The 26,551-nt window shown below is 44.7% G+C and overlaps 1 protein-coding gene across 4 annotated transcripts in view; it reads right to left on the reverse strand.

Annotated features, from left to right (window-relative positions):
- CFAP20DC (CFAP20 domain containing) overlaps positions 1 to 26,551 on the reverse strand; it is a 398,952-nt gene that overhangs the window by 252,280 nt on the left and 120,121 nt on the right. For all 4 annotated transcript variants that reach the window (XM_077278690.1, XM_077278691.1, XM_077278693.1 and 1 more), the window contains exon 6: positions 23,870 to 23,984. In XM_077278690.1, the coding sequence (XP_077134805.1) occupies positions 23,870 to 23,984 (115 nt within the window). The remainder of the gene's footprint in view (positions 1 to 23,869; positions 23,985 to 26,551) is intronic.

Consider the following 26,551-nt stretch of genomic DNA (forward strand, 5'->3'; position numbering starts at 1 on the left):
AGGACAGGAGATTATGGTATAACTATGTTATTATTTTGTGGAAGCCGCTTAGAGAAGAAGCTGCTGTAAAATCATGGTCTTCCTGTAATCTGTGCATAACTTCAATGATTCCTTATGGGAAAAAAGTCTGTCTGCTGTAGAAAATAGAGGGGTCTTCAGGAGAGTCTTCTATGACATCTACATAACGTCCTGTGATTACAGCAGCCTGTGCAGTTTTAGGTAGTGTAATGGTGCGGCTTTCACGACAGTGCAGTAAAGAGGCATAGACCCAGGTTAGTCCAACTTAAATGTATTTATTTGGTAACTTACAAAAATAACTCAAACGTTTTCCTACGGCTCACAGACAGATTGTCAATAACAGTCGGTATAAAATCTGATGCCATTGTGGGTGAGTCAATGGCGTTGCCTTCTCAAGTCTGTGTTCAGTCTCGCACAGACCTATCCTGCACAGAGCCTCCTGCCCTGAAGCTTGCAAACCAAACACTGACCCACCTAAAACTTAACTGAAAGTTTAAATGGGAATCGTGGACATGGGCCACTCTCAAGACCTGGAGTGGAGGGAGAGATTCGCCCCACTACCATCCTGCAGATCTCTCCAAAAATAAAAGCTCATGTCAGGTTTTCCTAAATATGACTTGGTCAACTAGCTTGACCAAGTCCACACTCTTATTTTTCATTGTAACCGCAGCTGTGGCTGCTATTATAATGCACTCCAGTGGGTTTAGTACGCTTCTATGCGCATCTTGGGGACACATAATGATACTTGTATATTATTCCCCTCAGTGCCTCATAGTAGACAACCTCTAATATGTGAGAGATATATGACTATAGGCGGATACAATGGGGGAATCATCATGACGTTGCAGGTGGCATGACGCATGCATCCTCCTAATCAGAAGAGTCACCAGGGCTGTTGCATGCAGTAGAAGGTTCGTAGGGCTATGGTCCGGCAACCATAGACTACTCTAAAAAGAAGTCTTGATACTGTCCATGATCTGGTGAATGAAATGGGATTTATTGGGCTCTGTTAAGGTTTCCATAGTTTTGACAACAATATCAGTGCTGCATGCTGCCAGGTAGATACCACGTACAATGGCCAGTAGGGTTGAGCGAAACGGGTCGATCATTTTCAAAAGTCGCCGACTTTTGGCTAAGTCGGCGTCTCATGAAACCCGATCCGACCCCTGTGCTTGTCGGCCATGCGGTACGCGACTTTCGCGCCAAAGTCGCGTTTCAATGACGCGAAAAGCGCCATTTCTCAGCCAATGAAGGTGAACGCAGAGTGTGGGCAGCGTGATGACATAGGTCCTGGTCCCCACCATCTTAGAGAAGGGCATTGCAGTGATTGGCTTGCTGTCTGCGGCGTCACAGGGGCTATAAAGGGGCGTTCCCGCCGACCGCCATCTTACTGCTGCTGATCTGAGCTTAGGGACAGGTTGCTGCCGCTTCGTCAGAAGCAGGGATAGCGTTAGGCAGGGTCCACTAACCACCAAACCGCTTGTGCTGCAGCGATTTGCACTGTCCAACACCACCTTCGGTGTGCAGGGACTGTGGAAGCTATTTTTTTTTTTTTTTCCCCTCAGCGCTGTAGCTCATTGGGCTGCCCTAGAAGGCTCCGTGATAGCTGTATTGCTGTGTGTACGCCACTGTGCAAACCAACTGCTTTTTTCAAAGCACATATCCTCTTGTTCCTTCCTTTCTGCACAGCTATCTTTTTTGTTTGTCCACACTTTTTATTTAATTTGTGCATCAGTCCACTCCTATTGCTGCCTGCCATACCTGGCTTAGATTACTGCAGGGAGATAGTAATTGTAGGACAGTCCCTGTTTTTTTTTTGTTTTTTTTGTGGGAGATTAAGATTGGCATTTCTGCTACAGTGCCATCCCTGTGTGTGCCATCTCTCACTGAGTGGGCCATAGAAAGCCTATTTATTTTTTCCGTGATTTGTGTTCTAAATTCTACCTCAACACAAAAACACTACATCAATCAGTGGGAGAAAAATATTGGCCTCAGTCAGGGCTTGTGTGTCACTGCTGTGTGTGCTATCTCTCATTCAGTGGGCTATAGCAAGTGTCATGATCTCCATGGCCAGAGAACTAGCATAAGCCTCTATAGGAACAAGCTCTTGGAAGATGTAACTATACTGACCATGAACTAAACCTACCGCATCATCTAGAAGTAGCCAGGTAGCATGTCCTACTTTTTATCCCTATATGCCCAGCGCCGGCCGGAGAACTAAATAATGCTAGCAGAGGGAAATATAAGACCTGACTCACCTCTAGAGAAATGCCCAAAAAAAAGGAGACAGAAGCCCCCCACATATATTGGCGGTGATATGAGATGAAACAACAAACGCAGCAGGAAAATAGTTTTAGCAAATTTGAGGTCCGCTTTCTAGATAGCAGAAGACAGAAAGCATACTTTCATGGTCAGTAGAAAACCCTAACAAAACACATCCAGAAATTACTTTAGGACTCTGGCATTAACTCATAATACCAGAGTGGCAATTCCTGATCAACAAGAGCTTTCCAGACACAGTAACGAAACTGCAGCTGTGAACTGGAACCAAAATACAAAAACAAAACATGGACGAATGTCCAACTTATCTAGTAGATGTCTGGGAGCAGGAACAAGCACAGAGAGGCTTCTGATAACATTGTTGACCGGCAAGCATCTAACAGAGAAGCCAGGTTATATAGCGACACCCAGATCTAATCAGAACAGGTGAACAGGGAAGATGATGTCACAAGTTCAATTCCACCAGTAGCCACCGGGGGAGCCCAGAATCCAAATTCACAACAGTACCCCCCCCTCAAGGAGGGGGCACCGAACCCTCACCAGAACCACCAGGGCGATCAGGATGGGCCCTATGAAAGGCACGAACCAGATCAGAGGCATGAACATCAGATGCAGTGACCCAAGAATTATCCTCCTGGCCATATCCCTTCCACTTGACCAGATACTGGAGTCTCCGTCTGGAAACACGGGAGTCTAGGATTTTTTCCACAACGTACTCCAACTCACCCTCAACCAACACCGGAGCAGGAGGCTCAACGGAAGGCACAACCGGTGCCTCATACCTGCGCAATAACGACCGATGAAAAACGTTATGAATAGAAAAGGATGCAGGGAGGTCCAAACGGAAGGAAACAGGGTTAAGAATCTCCAATATTTTATACGGACCGATGAACCGAGGCTTAAACTTAGGAGATGAGACCCTCATAGGGACAAAACGAGAAGACAACCACACCAAATCTCCAACACAAAGCCGAGGACCAACACGACGGTGACGGTTGGCAAAAAGCTGAGTCTTCTCCTGGGACAACTTTAAATTGTCCATCACCTGCCCCCAGATATGATGCAATCTCTCCACCACCGCATCCACTCCAGGACAATCCGAGGATTCCATCTGACCGGAGGAAAATCGAGGATGGAACCCCGAATTACAGAAAAACGGGGAAACCAAGGTGGCAGAGCTGGCCCGATTATTGAGGGCGAACTCCGCCAATGGCAAAAAAGCAACCCAATCATCCTGGTCAGCAGACACAAAACACCTCAGATATGTCTCCAGGGTCTGATTAGTCCGCTCGGTCTGGCCATTAGTCTGAGGGTGAAAAGCAGACGAAAAAGACAAATCTATGCCCATCCTAGCACAAAATGCCCGCCAAAATCTAGACACAAATTGGGTTCCTCTGTCAGAAACGATATTCTCAGGAATACCATGCAAACGAACAACATTTTGAAAAAACAGGGGCACCAACTCGGAAGAAGAAGGCAATTTGGGCAGGGGAACCAAATGAACCATCTTAGAAAAACGGTCACACACCACCCAGATGACAGACATCTTCTGAGAAACAGGCAGATCTGAAATAAAATCCATCGAGATGTGTGTCCAAGGCCTCTTAGGAATAGGCAAGGGCAACAATAATCCACTAGCCCGAGAACAACAAGGCTTGGCCCGAGCACAAACGTCACAAGACTGCACAAAGCCTCGCACATCTCGTGACAGGGAAGGCCACCAGAAGGATCTTGCCACCAAATCCCTGGTACCAAAAATTCCAGGATGACAAAGAGCAAATCAGGGTCACAGACAAAATAAATTTAGACTGTAAAGTGCCAATGGAAACAGATTTATCAAGCTTTTTAGTACGTTTAGAGCATGCTGATATAACATGAGTAGAATCCCCACAATAGAAACACAACCCATTTTTCCGTCTAAAATTCTGCCGCTCGCTTCTGGACAGAATTCTATCACACTGCATGCTTTCTGGCGTCTTCTCAGTGGACACCGCCAGATGGTGCACTGGTTTGCGCTCCCGCAGACGCCTATCGATCTGAATGGCCATTGTCATGGACTCATTCAGACCCGCAGGCACAGGGAACCCCACCATAACATCCTTAATGGCATCAGAGAGACCCTCTCTGAAAGTAGCCGCCAAGGCACACTCATTCCACTGAGTAAGCACAGACCATTTACGGAATCTTTGGCAGTAAATTTCAGCTTCATCTTGCCCCTGCGATAGGGACATCAAAGTTTTTTCTGCCTGAAGTTCCAAATGAGGTTCCTCATACAGCAAGCCCAAGGCCAAAAAAAACGCATCCACATTGCGCAACGCAGGATCCCCTGGTGCCAATGCAAAAGCCCAGTCTTGAGGGTCGCCGCGGAGCAAGGAAATCACAATCCCAACCTGCTGTGCAGGGTCTCCAGCAGAACGAGATTTCAGGGACAAAAATAGCTTACAATTATTTCTAAAATTCTGAAAGCTAGATCTATTCCCTGAGAAGAATTCCGGCAAAGGAATTCTCGGCTCAGATACCGGAGCATGAATAATAAAATCTTGCAAATTTTGTACTTTCGTGGTGAGATTATTCAAACCTGCAGTTACACTCTGAAGATCCATTATTAACAGGTGAACACAAAGCCATTCAAAGATTATAAGGAGAGAGAAAAAAAAGAAAGACTGCAGCATAGACAGACTGGCAAGTGATCCAATTAAGAGCACAGAAAAAAAAAAAAAAAAAAAAACTCTCAGCAGACTTCTTATTTCTCTCCTTTCTCAGCCAAGGATTTTAACCCTTTAGTGGGCCGGTCAAACTGTCATGATCTCCATGGCCAGAGAACTAGCATAAGCCTCTATAGGAACAAGCTCTTGGAAGATGTAACTATACTGACCATGAACTAAACCTACCGCATCATCTAGAAGTAGCCAGGTAGCATGTCCTACTTTTTATCCCTATATGCCCAGCGCCGGCCGGAGAACTAAATAATGCTAGCAGAGGGAAATATAAGACCTGACTCACCTCTAGAGAAATGCCCAAAAAAAAGGAGACAGAAGCCCCCCACATATATTGGCGGTGATATGAGATGAAACAACAAACGCAGCAGGAAAATAGTTTTAGCAAATTTGAGGTCCGCTTTCTAGATAGCAGAAGACAGAAAGCATACTTTCATGGTCAGTAGAAAACCCTAACAAAACACATCCAGAAATTACTTTAGGACTCTGGCATTAACTCATAATACCAGAGTGGCAATTCCTGATCAACAAGAGCTTTCCAGACACAGTAACGAAACTGCAGCTGTGAACTGGAACCAAAATACAAAAACAAAACATGGACGAATGTCCAACTTATCTAGTAGATGTCTGGGAGCAGGAACAAGCACAGAGAGGCTTCTGATAACATTGTTGACCGGCAAGCATCTAACAGAGAAGCCAGGTTATATAGCGACACCCAGATCTAATCAGAACAGGTGAACAGGGAAGATGATGTCACAAGTTCAATTCCACCAGTAGCCACCGGGGGAGCCCAGAATCCAAATTCACAACAAGCAAGCCTATTTATTTTTTTATTTTTTTTAATATTATTTGGTTTCTAAAGTCTCCCTGAAAAAAAAAAAAATACCTAAAAAAACAGTGGGAGAGTAATATTGCCCTTTCAGCTTGTGTGCCAGTCTTGACTCCTGGGTGTGCCACCTCTCTCTCTCATTCAGTGGGCCATAGAAAGGCTATTTTTTTTTTTGGTTTTTTTAATATTATTTGGTTTCTAAACTCTCCCTGAAAAAAAAAAAAAAACATAAAAAAACAGTGGGAGAGTAATATTGCCCTTTCAGCTTGTGTGCTAGTCTTGACTCCTGGGTGTGCCACCTCTCTCTCTCATTCAGTGGGCCATAGAAAGGCTATTTTTTTTTTTGGTTTTTTTAATATTATTGGGTTTCTAAAGTCTCCCTTAAAAAACAAAAAATACATAAAAAAACAGTGGGAGAGTAATATTGCCCTTTCAGCTTGTGTGCCAGTCTTGACTCCTGGGTGTGCCACCTCTCTCCCTCTCATTCAGTGGGCCATAGAAAGCCTATTTATTTTTTTTTTTAAATATTATTGGGTTTCTAAAGTCTCCCTTAAAAAACAAAAAATACATAAAAAAACAGTGGGAGAGTAATATTGCCCTTTCAGCTTGTGTGCCAGTCTTGACTCCTGGGTGTGCCACCTCTCTCCCTCTCATTCAGTGGGCCATAGAAAGCCTATTTATTTATTTTTTTAAATATTATTGGGTTTCTAAAGTCTCCCTTAAAAAACAAAAAATACATAAAAAAACAGTGGGAGAGTAATATTGCCCTTTCAGCTTGTGTGCCAGTCTTGACTCCTGGGTGTGCCACCTCTCTCCCTCTCATTCAGTGGGCCATAGAAAGCCTATTTATTTTTTTTTTTAAATATTATTGGGTTTCTAAAGTCTCCCTTAAAAAACAAAAAATACATAAAAAAACAGTGGGAGAGTAATATTGCCCTTTCAGCTTGTGTGCCAGTCTTGACTCCTGGGTGTGCCACCTCTCTCTCTCATTCAGTGGGCCATAGAAAGGCTATTTTTTTTTTTGGTTTTTTTAATATTATTTGGTTTCTAAAGTCTCCCTGAAAAAAAAAAAAACACATAAAAAAACAGTGGGAGAGTAATATTGCCCTTTCAGCTTGTGTGCCAGTCTTGACTCCTGGGTGTGCCACCTCTCTCCCTCTCATTCAGTGGGCCATAGAAAGCCTATTTATTATTTTTTTTAAATATTATTGGGTTTCTAAAGTCTCCCTTAAAAAACAAAAAATACATAAAAAAACAGTGGGAGAGTAATATTGCCCTTTCAGCTTGTGTGCCAGTCTTGACTCCTGGGTGTGCCACCTCTCTCCCTCTCATTCAGTGGGCCATAGAAAGCCTATTTATTTTTTTTAAAAAATATTATTGGGTTTCTAAAGTCTCCCTTAAAAAACAAAAAATACATAAAAAAACAGTGGGAGAGTAATATTGCCCTTTCAGCTTGTGTGCCAGTCTTGACTCCTGGGTGTGCCACCTCTCTCCCTCTCATTCAGTGGGCCATAGAAAGCCTATTTATTTATTTTTTTTAAATATTATTGGGTTTCTAAAGTCTCCCTTAAAAAACAAAAAATACATAAAAAAACAGTGGGAGAGTAATATTGCCCTTTCAGCTTGTGTGCCAGTCTTGACTCCTGGGTGTGCCACCTCTCTCTCTCATTCAGTGGGCCATAGAAAGGCTATTTTTTTTTTTGGTTTTTTTAATATTATTTGGTTTCTAAAGTCTCCCTGAAAAAAAAAAAAAAAACATAAAAAAACAGTGGGAGAGTAATATTGCCCTTTCAGCTTGTGTGCCAGTCTTGACTCCTGGGTGTGCCACCTCTCTCCCTCTCATTCAGTGGGCCATAGAAAGCCTATTTATTTTTTTTTTTAAATATTATTGGGTTTCTAAAGTCTCCCTTAAAAAACAAAAAATACATAAAAAAACAGTGGGAGAGTAATATTGCCCTTTCAGCTTGTGTGCCAGTCTTGACTCCTGGGTGTGCCACCTCTCTCCCTCTCATTCAGTGGGCCATAGAAAGCCTATTTATTTATTTTTTTAAATATTATTGGGTTTCTAAAGTCTCCCTTAAAAAACAAAAAATACATAAAAAAACAGTGGGAGAGTAATATTGCCCTTTCAGCTTGTGTGCCAGTCTTGACTCCTGGGTGTGCCACCTCTCTCTCTCATTCAGTGGGCCATAGAAAGGCTATTTTTTTTTTTGGTTTTTTTAATATTATTTGGCTTCTAAAGTCTCCCTGAAAAAAAAAAAAAAACATAAAAAAACAGTGGGAGAGTAATATTGCCCTTTCAGCTTGTGTGCCAGTCTTGACTCCTGGGTGTGCCACCTCTCTCCCTCTCATTCAGTGGGCCATAGAAAGCCTATTTATTTTTTTTAAAAAATATTATTGGGTTTCTAAAGTCTCCCTTAAAAAACAAAAAATACATTAAAAAACAGTGGGAGAGTAATATTGCCCTTTCAGCTTGTGTGCCAGTCTTGACTCCTGTGTGCCACCTCTCTCCCTCTCATTTAGTGGGCCATAGAAAGCCTATTTATTTTTTTTTAAAAATATTATTGGGTTTCTAAAGTCTCCCTTAAAAAACAAAACATACATAAAAAAACAGTGGGAGAGTAATATTGCCCTTTCAGCTTGTGTGCCAGTCTTGACTCCTGGGTGTGTCACCTCTCTCCCTCTCATTCAGTGGGCCATAGAAAGCCTATTTATTTTTTTTTTTAAATATTATTGGGTTTCTAAAGTCTCCCTTAAAAAACAAAAAATACATAAAAAAACAGTGGGAGAGTAATATTGCCCTTTCAGCTTGTGTGCCAGTCTTGACTCCTGGGTGTGCCACCTCTCTCTCTCTAATTGTGGGCCATAGAAAGCCTTTTTTTTTTTTTTTAATATTATTTGGTTTCTAAAGTCTCCCTGAGAAAAAAAAATAAATAAATTAGGTGGGAGATTAATATTGACATTAGTGCTTGAGTGACAGTCCTGCGTGTGTGTCATCTCTGTGATTTTGTGCCACAGAAAACAGAGTGTGTAACATTGTGCCTGATTTTCCTTGTGGTCTCACCAACCTGTTAAGGGATATTGAAATCATACTGAAGTTATAGCTCACCGTGTAAGTTGTTTGACAGCAACAAATAAAGTTACTTTGGTTAAGATTTTAAAACAATGAGGAAGTCTGGTGCAAGAGGTCGTCGTGGGCGTTCATTGTCAGCTGGTAATGATGGTAGTGGTAGTGGAGCATCAGGTGGTCGTGGGGATAAAAATATTCCACCTAAGTCTGGAGCTGTGGAGCCAGTTTCGTCGTCAGGCTACACAAGGCCTCGAACGCTCTCTTTTCTGGGAGTAGGAAAACCGCTTTTAAAGGCGGAGCAGCAACAGCAAGTTTTGGCTTACATTGCAGACTCAGCCTCTAGCTCTTTTGCCTCCTCTTACGAAACTGGTAAATGTAAAAGCAGCGTGTCGCTTGTGGATGTTCACGGTCAGGGACAAGTCGCTTCCTTGTCCTCCTCAGCAAAAACTACAACAAGAGAGAAGGATGCAGCAGGCGACACAACGGGTCACTCCATGGAGCTCTTTACACATACCGTCCCTGGCTTAGAAAGTGAAACATTTAACAGGCCATGCCCATTACAAGTATATTCTGACATGGAGTGCACTGATGCACAGCCACAGCCAGAGTACTATGCTGCTCCTTTGACTCAGACCACCACATTGCCCTCTCAGGGTACAGATCCACAATCAGACCCTGATGAGACTATGTTGCCCCGCCACGAACGCTATACCACCGACCGACACAGTGACACAGACGAAGTTGCACACGAGCTCGAAGAGGAGGTAATAGATGACCCAGTTATTGACCCCGATTGGCAGCCATTGGGGGAACAGGGTGCAGGCGGCAGTAGTTCAGAAGCGGAGGTGGAGGAGGGGCCGCAGCAGGCATCAACATCGCAACAGGTTCCATCTGCCGGGCCCGTATCTGGCCCAAAACGCGTGTCAAAGCCAAAACCTGTTGGAGCACAGCGTTGCCATCCGGTTAAAGCTCAGTCTGCAATCCCTGAAAAGGGATCCGAGTCTAGGAAGAGTGCAGTCTGGCATTTTTTTAAACAACATCCAACAGATCAGCGCAAAGTCATTTGTCAAAAATGTTCAACTAGCTTAAGCAGAGGTCAGAATCTGAAAAGTCTAAATACTAGTTGCATGCATAGACACTTAACCACCATGCATTTTCAAGCCTGGACTAACTACCAAACGTCCCTCAAGGTTGTAGCACCCTCGGCCAATGAAGCTAGTCAGCAACGCAACATCCCTTCCGTCACTGTAAGGCCACCATTTTCTGCACCACCGGCAGTATCTGTGCAGGTTTCTTTGCCAGCCAAAAGCAGTCAGGGTCAGGGAACCACCAGTTTTGTAGGAGGAAATATTGCATCTAGGGCACCGGCGGAAACAATACCGTCTCCAACCGTCTCTCAGTCTGCCATGTACACCGGCACACCCGAAAGTTCCACGATCTCCAGCTCTCCAGTCCAGCTCACCCTACATGAGACTCTGGTTAGAAAAAGGAAGTACTTATCCTCGCATCCGCGTACACAGGGTTTTAACGCCCACATAGCTAGACTAATCTCGTTAGAGATGATGCCCTACCGGTTAGTTGAAAGCGAAGCTTTCAAAGCCCTGATGGAGTACGCTGAACCACGATACGAGCTACCCAGTCGACACTTTTTTTCCAGAAAAGCCATCCCAGCCCTGCACCAGCATGTTAAACAGCGCATCGTCCATGCACTCAGGCAATCTGTGAGTACAAAGGTGCACCTGACTACAGATGCATGGACCAGTAGGCATGGCCAGGGACGTTATGTGTCCATCACGGCACACTGGGTGAATGTGGTGGATGCAGGGTCCACAGGCGACATCAATTTAGGGACAGTTGTGCCTAGCCCACGGTCTAGGAAACAGTTGGCTGTAGGCGTTCGCACCCCCTCCTCCTCCTCCTCGTCCTCCTGCAGAAGCTACAGCTCTTCCACAGAACGCAGTCTGCCAACCACTCCATCGGCAGATGACACTGTTGCACACCAGTTGTCCCATTATGGGCCAGCTACTGCCAAGCGTCAGCAGGCTGTATTGGCTATGAAGTGCTTGGGCGACAACAGACACACCGCGGAAGTTCTGTCCGAGTTCTTGCAACAAGAAACGCAGTCGTGGCTGGGCACAGTAGATCTTGAGGCAGGCAAAGTAGTGAGTGATAACGGAAGGAATTTCATGGCTGCCATCTCCCTTTCCCAACTGAAACACATTCCTTGCCTGGCTCACACCTTAAACCTGGTGGTGCAGTGCTTATTGAAAACTTATCCTGGGTTCTCCGACCTGCTCCTCAAAGTGCGTGCACTTTGCTCACATATCCGACGTTCGCCTGTACACGCCAGCCGTATGCAGACCTATCAGCGGTCTTTGAACCTTCCCCAGCATCGCCTAATCATAGACGTTGCAACAAGGTGGAACTCAACACTGCACATGCTTCAGAGACTGTGCGAACAGAGGCGTGCTGTTATTTATTTGTGGGAGGATACACGGGCAGGCAGTAGGATGGCAGACATGGAGTTGTCAGGTGTGCAGTGGTCGAAGATACAAGACATGTGTCAAGTCCTTCAGTGTTTTGAGGAATGCACACGGCTGGTTAGTGCAGACAACGCCGTAATAAGCATGAGCATCCCCCTAATGCGTCTGCTGATGCAAAGTTTGACGCACATAAAGGAGCAGGCGTCTGCACCAGAGGAAGAGGAAAGCCTTGATGACAGTCAGCCATTGTCTGGTCAGGGCAGTGTACAGGACGAGGTAGCGGGCGAAGAGGAGGTGGAGGACGAGGAGGATGATGGGGATGAGTATATTTTTAATGCCGAACCTTTCCCGGGGGCACAGGAAATTGGTTGCGTGTCACGGCCGGGTTCTGGTTTTTTGAGGGACACAAGTGACGTAGATTTGCCTGCAACTGCCCCTCAACCAATCACAACCGGAGATTTGACAACTGGAACTTTGGCCCACATGGCGGATTATGCCTTACGTATCCTAAAAAGGGACACACGCATTACGAAAATGATGAACGATGACGATTACTGGTTGGCCTGCCTCCTTGATCCACGCTATAAAGGCAAATTGCAAAATATTATGCCACATGAGAACTTGGAACTAATATTAGCAACCAAACAATCAACTCTTGTTGACCGTTTGCTTCAGGCATTCCCAGCACACAGCGCACGTGATCGTTCTCACACGAGCTCCAGGGGGCAGCAGACTAGGAGTGTTAGGGGTGCACACATCAGAAGTGGCGTTGGACAGAGGGGTTTTCTGACCAGGTTGTGGAGTGATTTTGCTATGACCGCAGACAGGACAGGTACTGCTGCATCAATTGAAAGTGACAGGAGACAACATTTGTCCAGTATGGTTACTAACTATTTTTCATCCCTTATCGATGTTCTCCCTCAACCGTCATTCCCATTTGATTACTGGGCCTCCAAATTAGACACCTGGCCAGAATTGGCAGAATATGCATTGCAGGAGCTTGCTTGCCCGGCAGCAAGTGTCCTATCAGAAAGAGTATTCAGTGCTGCAGGTTCAATATTAACCGAAAAAAGGACTCGTCTGGCTACCCAAAATGTTGACGATCTAACATTCATTAAAATGAACCACAACTGGATTTCGAAATCTTTTGCCCCACCTTGCCCGGCCGACACCTAGCTTTCCTATGAAAGGCTCTTGCCTGTGAATTACTTTTCTAATGTCTAATTTGCTGCAGCTGATTGTACAGCATACGACATGTTTACACCTCCCTAAATGGCCAAACTCCCCACACGGGGCCGTGGTATCGCGACTTGGCGCAAGCACCCGTGAGACTGCTGTTTGTCTGAAGAGGTGGGTGTGCTCGCTTTTGGTTGACGGCATTGCTACTGGGTCCCTCATAGTACAATGTAGTGTCTCTGGCGGTGGTGGTGCGCACCCAACGTCAGACACACCGTTGTAACATGAGGGGCCCTGGGGCGGTCCCGCCGGCCTCTAGAGAGTTCCCCCCTACCCCAGCTCAAAATGTGCTCTACCACATGCAAAATTATGTCGCACAGCTCCACCAATCTTTAGTCTATTCGCTGACATCATTCAATGTCTGGCACTGACAATACACATTTGTAGACATCTATGATGCAACTTAAAGTAGTCTGTGTCTGTGTCCTATATTGGCACCATTAAATAGTTACTGCCAAATTACTATGTCAGAAACTCAGCAGATGAGCCCACCCCTGTACCTAAGTATGCCACCTTTTTTTTTGTTTTGGTTGTTTTGCGAGACATTAACATCTATTTATATTTTGGGAGTACTGGGACAGACACTCCTTGCACTACTCCTCCACTCACCACCAAGCTGCCCGTGTATCCATGTAACCGCTGTAAAACTGCCATGAGCCTATTGTTTGTTATTTTAGGCCTTTGAAGCCTGTCTGCGGTCCCTCCTTCCACTAGTCCTCCACTGACCAGACCACTGCTGCCCGTGTACCCCTGGAACCAATTATAAAGTGCCTACAGCCAGCCCATTTTTTTATGTTAGGCCTTTGAAGCCTGTCTGCGGTCCCTCCTTCCACTAGTCCTCCACTGACCAGACCACTGCTGCCCGTGTACCCCTGGAACCAATTATAAAGTGCCTACAGCCAGCCCATTTTTTTATGTTAGGCCTTTGAAGCCTGTCTGCGGCCCCTACTTGCAATACTCCTCCACTGACCACAATGCTGCCTGGATTGCCTGCCTGTGTATCCATGTAACCAATGTAAAACTGCCATGACTGCCTACTGTTTGTTATTTTAGGCCTTTGATAGCCTGTCTGCGGCCCCTACTTGCAATACTCCTCCACTGACCACAATGCTGCCTGGAGTGCCTGCCTGTGTATCCATGTAACCGATGTAAAACTGCCATGAGTGCCTACTGTTTGGTATTTTAGGCCTTTGATAGCCTGTCTGCAGCCCCTACTTGCAATACTCCTCCACTGACCACACCAATGCTGCCCGTGTACCCCTGGAACCTATTTAAAAGTTCATAGAGCCTAGTTATATATTTTATTTACTATTAATAAGGCCATGATGGACTACGCTGTACCACGCTACAAGCTAACCAGTCGACACTTCTTTTGCGAGAAAAGCCATCCCAACCCTCCACCAGCATGTAGAAGACCGCATTGTCCATGCACTCTGGCAATCTGTGAGTACAAAGGTGCACCTGACAACAGACGCATGGACCTGTAGGCATGGCCACGGAAGATTACGTGTCCATTACGGCGCAATGGGTTAATGTGTTGGATGCATGGTCCACAGGGGACAGCCTACTAAGTCTGTCTGCAGTCCCTAATTCAAATTGTCCTCCACTGTCTAAATCGGAGCTTCCACCTTCTGGCTTTCGGCCTATAGTATCAGAAATTAAACTGCATTTGGCCTTCAACTTTGGTTAGGGCCTACTAACGGCTTCTGCCCCTCCCTGGTGTTGCCCTCAACTAAATAAAGCTGAGCTTCAACCTTCTGCTCCAAATTACCATTTTAAAAAATGCAATAGGCTTTTCCGGCCTACTAAAGGTGTCTGTCTGTGTGCCCCTGCCTGGTGTTGTCCTCAACTAAATAAAGCTGAGCTTCAACCTTCTGCTCCAAATTACCATTTTAAAAAATGCAATAGGCTTTTCCGGCCTACTAAAGGTGTCTGTCTGTGTGCCCCTGCCTGGTGTTGTCCTCAACTGAATAAAGCTGAGCTTCAACCTTCCGGCTCTCATTAAGTGGTTTTTAAAAAACAAAATGGTGGTTAGGGCCTACTAACGGCTTCTGCCCCTCCCTGGTGTTGCCCTCAACTAAATAAAGCTGAGCTTCAACCTTCTGCTCCAAATTACCATTTTAAAAAATGCAATAGGCTTTTCCGGCCTACTAAAGGTGTCTGTCTGTGTGCCCCTGCCTGGTGTTGTCCTCAACTAAATAAAGCTGAGCTTCAACCTTCTGCTCCAAATTACCATTTTAAAAAATGCAATAGGCTTTTCCGGCCTACTAAAGGTGTCTGTCTGTGTGCCCCTGCCTGGTGTTGTCCTCAACTGAATAAAGCTGAGCTTCAACCTTCCGGCTCTCATTAAGTGGTTTTTAAAAAACAAAATGGTGGTTAGGGCCTACTAACGGCTTCTGCCCCTCCCTGGTGTTGCCCTCAACTAAATAAAGCTGAGCTTCAACCTTCTGCTCCAAATTACCATTTTAAAAAATGCAATAGGCTTTTCCGGCCTACTAAAGGTGTCTGTCTGTGTGCCCCTGCCTGGTGTTGTCCTCAACTAAATAAAGCTGAGCTTCAACCTTCTGCTCCAAATTACCATTTTAAAAAATGCAATAGGCTTTTCCGGCCTACTAAAGGTGTCTGTCTGTGTGCCCCTGCCTGGTGTTGTCCTCAACTGAATAAAGCTGAGCTTCAACCTTCCGGCTCTCATTAAGTGGTTTTTAAAAAACAAAATGGTGGTTAGGGCCTACTAACGGCTTCTGCCCCTCCCTGGTGTTGCCCTCAACTAAATAAAGCTGAGCTTCAACCTTCTGCTCCAAATTACCATTTTAAAAAATGCAATAGGCTTTTCCGGCCTACTAAAGGTGTCTGTCTGTGTGCCCCTGCCTGGTGTTGTCCTCAACTAAATAAAGCTGAGCTTCAACCTTCTGCTCCAAATTACCATTTTAAAAAATGCAATAGGCTTTCCCGGCCTACTAAAGGTGTCTGTCTGTGTGCCCCTGCCTGGTGTTGTCCTCAACTAAATAAAGCTGAGCTTCAACCTTCTGCTCCAAATTACCATTTTAAAAGATGCAATAGGCTTTTCCGGCCTACTAAAGGTGTCTGCCCCTCCCTGGTGTTGTCCTCAACTGAACAAAGCTGAGCTTCCACATTCTGGCTTTCGCCCTATACTATCAGATATTAAACTGCATTTGGCCTACTAGTGTGGTTAGGCCCTTGAAACAGTGTCTGCTGCTCTTGGGTTTGCTACTCCACTGAACAAAGCAATGCCGCCTGTTTAGTCCTGTTACCAATTTTGAACTGCATTTAGCCTACTTTATTCTTTGGCCCTATATCTGTTTCCTCCTCATCCTGCCCATTGCCCAGCCACTGCTAAATGAGTCTGCTGGTACATTGACCTAGACCACTACATTCCCCTTGTACTCTACACAGCCAGAATCTGACCCTGCTGAAAGTAAGGTTCCCCTTCCCGCATGTTATACCACCTTACACAGGGACAAAGAGGAAGGTGCAGATGAAAGTGCAGGTTCCTTCATCAGGTGGGGGGGCATACTCGTTGGCGACGTCACTGGCACAGGGCCCCTCAGAGTACGCAAAAGTGTCGCTGCTGGTGGGAGGCGCCCCCGCCATGCAAACACACCGCCGTACTTTGAGGGGCCCTGTGCCAGTGCCAATGCGAACGAGTGGGCCCCCCCCTGCTTGCTCAGGATCACAGCACTTGCAACGTTTAAATACTTACCTTTCCCTGCAACACCGCCGTGACGTAGTCCGCATTTCCTGGGCCCATGAAAAACTTGAGCCAGCCCTACTCCCCCCACAACTTTCCCCCAATTCCCTATGCCCAACTATTATTATACAGTTAATTAAGATTGGCAAGCTTCAGAAACAAGAATGGATGTTTTTGGCATTAAAATGGGCACTGTAGGTGTTTTCCTGGCCTCCACTCACTGCCGACTATGCTTCCCCATTGACTTGCATTGGGTTTCGTGTTTCGGTCGATCCCCGACTTTTAGCGATAATCGGCCGACTGCACTCGACTCGACTCTGGACAAAATCGGGTTTCCCAAAACCCTACTCGATCTTAAAAAAATGAAAGTCGCTCAACCCTAATGGCCAGCCCTAAAGAAAGTGTGAGCATAACCTTAGTGAATTAGGCTAGAAGATGTGGTCTGCAGGCAAGGGTACCGCACTAACGCAAAGACATATATTTTCTATATGGACTACTGACAGGCAGTAACTTTTTATTCCTTATGTTACATTAATAAGCAGCAAGGTAGATGGAGTATAAACTAGAATAAAATATAGCTTTTAATATTAATATTTTAAAATCTTAGACAAAAACAACAAAACAGACATCGGTACACAAAAACTACTGCACCCAGACTATATGTCTATTACTTCTTGGTGCATCAGAAAAATTGCTCAAAAACATTCCATGGTCATACCACGTTTGTGAACATCTGCAATTTAATCACTATCACAGCACTGACCTATGGCCTCATGCAGGTATTATTATATGTACACAAAAATCAGCATAACTTAAACACAATAAATACATGTCATAAAATGCATGACAGCCATAAATGTATAGGACAAATGCTGAAAAAAGGAACAATCTCACCAAAATAGTGTGCGTTGATTTCAAATCGACTGCTCCACCTAGATGCCTTAAATCATTCCCAGGGAAATGTGGGGAAACAGGATGAAGCTCAATTCCCGTCTACTTCAGAACCCACCACTAGGATTGTAGAGCATCAAATTTTAATCCCCATGGCCTCCCAACGCGTTTCATTCTCTCAAATCATCAGGGGAGGAAGATTAAATAAATAAATGCCAGATTGGGGGAGAAAGAGATGTTTCCTGTTGTGAACTCTGTTTTTGGGCTCCCTCTTGTGGTCACAACTGGTACTGTGTGAGTGCTGTCTTTGGGCTCCCTCTGGTGGTTCTTTGGGTCATTCTGCGGGTCTGAGGCTGATCAGCTGTCTCGTTATCTGTTAGCTGGTTCCTATTTAGTTCAACTGGACTCTCAGTTGTTGCCTGCTGTCAATGTCTTCAGTGCTATTTTGGAGCTCTCCTGCAGTCCTTCGTTATCAGTCTCTTCAAGAGAAGCTAAGTTTTGCTTGGTTCATTTTTTGACCATCAGTGGTCATATGTTTCTTGGTTTATTTATGTTTCTTGTCCAGCTTGCTAAATATGTGATTTCCTTGCTTGCTGGTAGCTCTAGGGGGCTGAGTTTCTCCCCTCACACCGTTAGTTGGTGTGAGGGTTCTTGTATTCTCAGCGTGGATATTTTGCATAGGGTTTTTTACTGACCGCACAGTTCCCTATCTGTCTTCTGCTATCTAGTATTAGCGGGCCTCATTTGCTGAATCTGTTTTCATTTCTACGTTTGTGTTTTCCCCTTACCTCACCGTTATTATTTGTTGGGGGCTTCCTATATCTTTGGGGTGATTTCTCTGAGGCAAGTGAGGTCTTACTTTCCCTCCAGGAGTAGATAGTTTCTCAGGCTGCGTCGAGACGTCCAGGATTTTAGGCACGTTCACCGGCTACCTTTAGTGTGTTGGTTGGGATCAGGTTTGCGGTCAGTCCAGTTACCACCTCCCTAGAGCTCGTGTCTATGTTCATATACTTAGCTAGTCCGTTTTGTGATCCTCAGCCACTAGGATCATAACAGTACAGCAGGCCGTAAAGTGTTTTATGCATCGCAGAAGTGGGATAAGAGAAGCCCTGAGTACAATTTTTTTTTTTTCCTCTCTATCTTTGCTGCAGTCTGTCCAGCTTCTCTCATCCCCTTAATCTCTGGGTGGTTTTGTGTTCAGCTGCAGACATGGATATTCAGAGTCTGACTTCTAGTGTGGATCATCTTGCTGCAAGGGTGCAAAGCATACAGGATTTTGTTGTTCATAGCCCTATGTCAGAGCCAAAAATACCTATTCCTGAGTTGTTTTCTGGAGATAGATCTAGATTTCTGAATTTTAAGAATAATTGTAAATTATTTCTATCTTTGAGACCTCGTTCCTCTGGTGATTCCGCTCAGCAAGTTAAAATTGTTATCTCCTTGTTACGTGGCGACCCTCAAGATTGGGCTTTCTCTCTGGTGCCAGGAGATCCTGCATTGCTGAATGTGGATGCGTTTTTTCTGGCGCTTGGACTGCTTTATGAGGAACCTAATCTTGAGAACCAGGCAGAAAAGGCCTTGCTGGCTCTTTCTCAGGGCCAGGATGAGGCTGTGGTTTTGTCCTGGAGCCTTTGGAATTCCCTATTCCACTGAGGGGAATTGATGCTACACCATTGGCTGAGAATAAGCCTCAATATTGGACTCAAGTGACCATGTGCATGACGCCTGTGCATCAGGAGGTGATTCGCTTTCTTGTGCTGCATAATTTGCATGATGTTGTCGTGTTGGGTCTGCCATGGCTGCAGGCCCATAATCCAGTTCTGGATTGGAAAGCTATGTCTGTGTCAAGTTGGGGTTGCCAGGGGATTCATGGCGATGCTCCTTTGGTATCAATTGCTTCTTCCACTCCTTCTGAGGTCCCTGAGTTTTTGTCGGGACTACCAGGATGTATTTGATGAGCCCAGATCCGGTGCCCTGCCTCCTCACAGGGATTGTGATTGTGCTATAAATTTGATACCTGGTAGTAAGTTCCCTAAGGGACGACTTTTTAATTTGTCTGTACCAGAACATGCCGCAATGCGGAGCTATATAAAGGAGTCTTTGGAGAAGGGACATATTCGCCCGTCCTCCTCCCCTCTTGGTGCAGGATTCTTTTTTGTGGCCAAGAAGGATGGTTCTCTGAGACCTTGTATAGATTATCGTCTTCTAAATAAAATCACGGTCAAATTTCAGTATCCTTTGCCATTGTTGTCTGATCTGTTTGCCCGGATTAAGGGGTCCAGTTGGTTCACCAAGATAGATCTTCGTGGTGCGTATAACCTTCTGCGCATTAAGCAGGGGGACGAATGGAAAACAGCATTTAATACGCCCGAAGGCCATTTTGAGTACTTGGTGATGCCTTTTGGACTCTCTAATGCTCCTTCTGTGTTCCAGTCCTTCATGCATGATATCTTCCGAGAATATCTGGATAAATTTATGATTGTGTATCTGGATGACATTTTGGTCTTTTCTGAGGACTAGGAGTCCCATGTGAAGCAGGTCAGGATGGTATTTCAGGTCCTGCGTGCTAATGCCTTATTTGTGAAGGGCTCAAAATGTCTCTTCGGAGTACAGAAGGTTTCCTTTTTGGGTTTTATTTTTTCTCCTTCTACTATTGAGATGGACCCAGTCAAGGTCCAGGCTATTCATGACTGGACTCAGCCTACATCTGTTAAGAGTCTTCAGAAGTTCTTGGGTTTTGCTAATTTTTACCGTCGCTTCATTGCTAATTTTTCTGGCGAGGTTAAACCCTTGACGGATTTGACCAAGAAGGGTTCTGATGTGACTAATTGGTCTCCTGCAGCTGTGGAAGCCTTTCGGGAGCTGAAGCGCCGGTTTTCTTCGGCTCCAGTTTTGTGTCAGCCTGATGTCTCTCTTCCTTTTCAGGTCGAGGTTGATGCTTCTGAGATTGGAGCAGGGGCTGTTTTGTCGCAGAGAAGCTCTGATTGCTCTGTGATGAAGCCTTGTGCTTTCTTTTCAAGAAAGTTTTCGCCTGCCGAGCGGAATTATGATGTTGGTAATCGGGAGTTGTTGGCTATGAAGTGGGCATTTGAGGAGTGGCGACATTGGCTCGAGGGAGCTAAGCATCGTGTAGTGGTCTTAACTGATCACAAAAATCTGATTTATCTCGAGTCTGCCAAGCGGCTGAATCCTAGACAGGCTCGTTGGTCGTTGTTTTTCTCCCGTTTTGATTTTGTGGTCTCGTACCTGCCTGGTTCAAAGAACGTGAAGGCTGATGCTCTTTCTAGGAGTTTTGTGCCTGACTCTCCGGGAGTTTCAGAGCCGGCTGGTATCCTCAGAGAGGGAGTGATTTTGTCTGCCATTTCCCCAGATTTGCGACGAGTGCTGCAGAAATTTCAGGCGGATAGACCTGACCGTTGCCCACCAGAGAGACTGTTTGTCCCAGATAGATGGACCAGCAGAGTTATTTCCGAGGTTCATTCTTCGGTGTTGGCAGGCCATCCTGGGATTTTTGGTACCAGAGATTTGGTGGCTAGGTCCTTCTGGTGGCCTTCCTTGTCACGGGATGTGCGTTCCTTTGTGCAGTCCTGTGGGATTTGTGCTTGGGCTAAGCCTTGCTGTTCTCGTGCCAGCGGTTTGCTTTTGCCTCTGCCTGTCCCGAAGAGGCCTTGGACGCACATTTCCATGGATTTTATTTCGGATCTTCCAGTCTCTCAGAGAATGTCTGTCATCTGGGTGGTGTGAGATCGTTTTTCCAAATTGGTCCATTTGGTGCCCTTGCCTAAGTTGCCTTCCTCCTCCGATTTGGTTCCTCTATTTTTTCAGAATGTGGTTCGCTTGCACGGCATCCCTGAAAATATTGTGTCTGACAGAGGATCCCAGTTTGTGTCCAGATTTTGGCGGATCTTTTGTGCTAAGATGGGCATTGATTTGTCTTTTTCGTCAGCCTTCCATCCTCAGACGAATGGCCAAACCGAGCGAACTAATCAGACCTTGGAAACTTATTTAAGATGTTTTGTTTCTGCTGATCAGGATGATTGGGTGACTTTTTTGCCATTGGCCGAGTTTGCCCTTAATAATCGGGCTAGTTCTGCTACTTTGGTTTCGCCTTTTTTCTGCAATTCTGGTTTTCATCCTCGTTTTTCCTCGGGTCAGGTTGAGCCTTCTGACTGTCCTGGGGTGGATTCTGTGGTGGATAGGTTGCAACAGATTTGGAACCATGTGGTGGACAATTTGAAGTTGTCACAGGAGAAGGCTCAGCGCTTTGCCAACCGCCGTCGCGGTGTGGGTCCCCGACTTCTTGTTGGGGATTTGGTATGGCTGTCTTCTCGGTATGTTCCTATGAAGGTTTCCTCTCCTAAATTCAAGCCTCTCTTCATCGGTCCTTATAAGATTTTGGAAATCCTTAACCCGGTGTCATTTCGTTTGGACCTCCCAGCGTCGTTTGCCATACATAACGTGTTCCATAGGTCTTTGTTGCGGAGGTATGTGGTGCCTGTGGTTCCTTCTGTTGAACCCCCTGCTCCGGTGCTGGTTGAGGGCGAATTGGAGTATGTGGTGGAGAAGATCTTGGATTCTCGTATTTCTAGACGGAGGCTTCAGTATTTGGTTAAGTGGAAGGGCTATGGTCAGGAGGATAATTCCTGGGTTGTCGCCTCTGATGTTCATGCAGCCGATTTGGTTCATGCCTTCCATGTGGCTCATCCTGATCGCCCTGGGGGTTTTGATGAGGGTTCGGTGACCCCTCCTCAAGGGGGGGGTACTGTTGTGAACTCTGTTTTTGGGCTCCCTCTTGTGGTCACAACTGGTACTGTGTGAGTGCTGTCTTTGGGCTCCCTCTGGTGGTTCTTTGGGTCATTCTGCAGGTCTGAGGCTGATCAGCTGTCTCGTTATCTGTTAGCTGGTTCCTATTTAGTTCACCTGGACTCTCAGTTGTTGCCTGCTGTCAATGTCTTCAGTGCTATTTTGGAGCTCTCCTGCAGTCCTTCGTTATCAGTCTCTTCAAGAGAAGCTAAGTTTTGCTTGGTTCATTTTTTGACCATCAGTGGTCATATGTTTCTTGGTTTATTTATGTTTCTTGTCCAGCTTGCTAAATATGTGATTTCCTTGCTTGCTGGTAGCTCTAGGGGGCTGAGTATCTCCCCTCACACCGTTAGTTGGTGTGAGGGTTCTTGTATTCTCAGCGTGGATATTTTGCATAGGGTTTTTTACTGACCGCACAGTTCCCTATCTGTCTTCTGCTATCTAGTATTAGCGGGCCTCATTTGCTGAATCTGTTTTCATTTCTACGTTTGTGTTTTCCCCTTACCTCACTGTTATTATTTGTTGGGGGCTTCCTATATCTTTGGGGTGATTTCTCTGAGGCAAGTGAGGTCTTACTTTCCCTCCAGGAGTAGATAGTTTCTCAGGCTGCGTCGAGACGTCCAGGATTTTAGGCACGTTCACCGGCTACCTTTAGTGTGTTGGTTGGGATCAGGTTTGCGGTCAGTCCAGTTACCACCTCCCTAGAGCTCGTGTCTATGTTCATATACTTAGCTAGTCCGTTTTGTGATCCTCAGCCACTAGGATCATAACAGTACAGCAGGCCATAAAGTGTTTAATGCATCGCAGAAGTGGGATAAGAGAAGCCCTGAGTACAATTTTTTTTTTTTCCTCTCTATCTTTGCTGCAGTCTGTCCAGCTTCTCTCATCCCCTTAATCTCTGGGTGGTTTTGTGTTCAGCTGCAGACATGGATATTCAGAGTCTGACTTCTAGTGTGGATCATCTTGCTGCAAGGGTGCAAAGCATACAGGATTTTGTTGTTCATAGCCCTATGTCAGAGCCTGTGCAGGATGATATTGAACAAGGAGGTTGTTTATCCCTTGTGAGGGAAACATATATTTCTCCCCCAATCTGGCATTTATCTATTTAATCTTCCTCCCCTGATGATTTGAGAGAATGAAACGCGTTGGGAGGCCATGGGGATTAAAATTTGATGCTCTACAATCCTAGTGGTGGGTTCTGAAGTAGACGGGAATTGAGCTTCATCCTGTTTCCCCACATTTCCCTGGGAATGATTTAAGGCATCTAGGTGGAGCAGTCGGTTTGAAATCAACGCACACTATTTTGGTGAGATTGTTCCTTTTTTCAGCATTTGTCCTATACATTTATGGCTGTCATGCATTTTATGACATGTATTTATTGTGTTTAAGTTATGCTGATTTTTGTGTACATATAATAATACCTGCATGAGGCCATAGGTCAGTGCTGTGACAGTGATTAAATTGCAGATGTTCACAAACGTGGTATGACCATGGAATGTTTTTGAGCAATTTTTCTGATGCACCAAGAAGTAATAGACATATAGTCTGGGTGCAGTAGTTTTTGTGTACCGATGTCTGTTTTGTTGTTTTTGTCTAAGATTTTAAAATATTAAAAGCTATATTTTATTCTAGTTTATACTCCATCTACCTTGCTGCTTATTATTTTTTGGATTGGTAGTAAAAATTTTTCTTTAATACTTATGTTACATTATCTTAATCTCCTAACTCAATTTCCTAATGAGATTTTCATTAGTATTTTGCTATGTAATATATTTACTACAGCATAGAGTCATTTACACCATTTACGCCAGGAGAATACGAACAAGAACTTACGACTTTCCGCCTGATGATGGAGAGCGGGATTTTTGCATGTAACGGTGTTGCAGATAATTCCTTGTGGACAGTCGATAAATATAATCTTCTTTTAATATTTGCCAAATCGGTTATTCTGGAGGGAAAAAATATTACGCAGATTACGGCAGACATAATAAATTGCATTTCGATAACATCATGTAAAACTCTGCATTTCCCATAAAATTCTGTGTCAGGTGCTGCAGCGGCACATTTTAAAGATGACATTTTATAAGATAAGTAATGAGATTTTTTTTCTTTCTCTCTCTCTCTCTCTAAAACTCAAACTTAGGTGAAACAAAGCCTGATATCACAGATCACTTTACATGCTAATTTATTTCTACACTTTGTACTGTATTTTAAAAGCCCTTCATTCGGTGAAAGAATTCAATTTGTGTGAAGTGAGGAAGCCTCAGCCTTTAATAATCATGCGAGGCCTTCATCTCATATTATCATGGGAGCTGTTGCAAACCATCGAATACCATAAAGTCCAGTCTTTCGTTCCAATATTCAGAGCTCAGGATTTATAGCATGCCCCTCCTAGACAGAAGACACTTAATAAAACATGACTAAACACCAAGTGTTCCATATTTGCAGGCCATATTTTGGCTACCCTAATATAGATTATTATTATCAACACTGACTCCCCCAGAAGAAGGCACTGTAGGCGAAACATGCGTTGGGGTGGTGGCACCACAGTTCCCAGGTAAACTAAGCTCCTTATTTTTACAGTTTATTTTATTTATTGTCTTGTGTTGGTTCCCTCTGGCACTTTGAGTAATTACCCACCAGCTTTAGATTGGGCATTGTTTCTGACACGTGTGCACTCTGTTACACCATTTTTTATTTATCTGTGTATCTTTATTATAATTACCATTTTGTATTAACCTGGTATCTGTGGTGCCTTTCTTCGGACCAATCACTGTTTTCACCATGCAATCTCTTTCTTTGTGTACTCTTTTTAAATATTGTTATTATATATTCTTAATAAACTTTATGTTTTATATTAATTTGGTTTTCTGTGCATCATTTTCTTTTATATGTTCTAAATTGGCTGCGGAGAAGAACAACACCTTGAAGTGAATCTGTCACCATTTTTTTTTTCCTTCTAATCCAGCGATGTATCGCTTTCTGGGCTGCTTGCTGGAGTTTTTATAAAATCACAGTTTTATCAGCAGGAGATTATCACTAGAGGACTAGTAAACCTGTTGTCCAACCACGCCCCCACTACTGATTGGCCACTTTCTGCCTATTCACACTGCAAAGAATAAGCGGCCAATCAGTGATGTGGGCGGGGTTATATAGAGCTCAGCATTCAGAGAGCTGCTAGATATGTAGCAGAGGAAACAAAGGTTTTATCAAAACTACAGCAAGCAGCCCAGTAAGTGATACATCACTAGAATAAGGGTCTCTGTCTCTATATCACAAAAAGTTGGACCTAAAATTGACATGGTTTTATGTGAAAGCCCCAGCCATAACATGTAGTCATAATCTTGACCACATTTTTATTTTTGTAAAATTAAAATATGGTCACAATTGAGATATTACAAGGATATGTCAACAATTACATGTCATCACGTAGTGTGAGCCTTTATAGTAGAAATATTAAAGTCTTTTTTTTTTTGTTGCTCCCGCTGCTGAGCTTCTCCTTCCAGATGGGACAGGCAAGTGACCGATGCAATCGCGTTGGTCACCAATAAATGGCTGCAACACTAACATGCTCCTCATCCATGCTGGATGATGAACAGAGCAGCACTACAGAGGGGGAGAGTGAGATCAGTAGTTGATTCTGCTGCTACAGCCTGCATAGGGGTGTGCTATCCCTTTAAAAGAAATATTTACTTTTTTTAAACCATTTTCCACTTTTGCAAATCATTTGAGATTAAAAAAAAAAAGAAGCATCTGTGCAAATAACTTTGACAGAAATATGAAACTACAAACTAATACTGCAGACTAGGGTTGAGCGAAACGGGTCGATCATTTTCAAAAGTCGCCGACTTTTGGCTAAGTCGGCGTCTCATGAAACCCGATCCGACCCCTGTGCTTGTCGGCCATGCGGTACGCGACTTTCGCGCCAAAGTCGCGTTTCAATGACGCGAAAAGCGCCATTTCTCAGCCAATGAAGGTGAACGCAGAGTGTGGGCAGCGTGATGACATAGATCCTGGTCCCCACCATCTTAGAGAAGGGCATTGCAGTGATTGGCTTGCTGTCTGCGGCGTCACAGGGGCTATAAAGGGGCGTTCCCGCCGACCGCCATCTTACTGCTGCTGATCTGAGCTTAGGGAGAGGTTGCTGCCGCTTCGTCAGAAGCAGGGAGAGCGTTAGGCAGGGTCCACTAACCACCAAACCGCTTGTGCTGTAGCGATTTCCACTGTCCAACACCACCTTCGGTGTGCAGGGACTGTGGAAGCTATTTTTTTTTTTTTTTTCCCCTCAGCGCTGTAGCTCATTGGGCTGCCCTAGAAGGCTCCGTGATAGCTGTATTGCTGTGTGTACGCCACTGTGGAAACCAACTGCTTTTTTCAAAGCACATATCCTCTTGTTCCTTCCTTTCTGCACAGCTATCTTTTTTGTTTGTCCACACTTTTTATTTAATTTGTGCATCAGTCCACTCCTATTGCTGCCTGCCATACCTGGCTTACATTACTGCAGGGAGATAGTAA

The sequence above is a fragment of the Ranitomeya variabilis genome, chromosome 8, assembly GCF_051348905.1.
Source record: "Ranitomeya variabilis isolate aRanVar5 chromosome 8, aRanVar5.hap1, whole genome shotgun sequence".
Classification (NCBI taxonomy): domain Eukaryota; kingdom Metazoa; phylum Chordata; class Amphibia; order Anura; family Dendrobatidae; genus Ranitomeya; species Ranitomeya variabilis.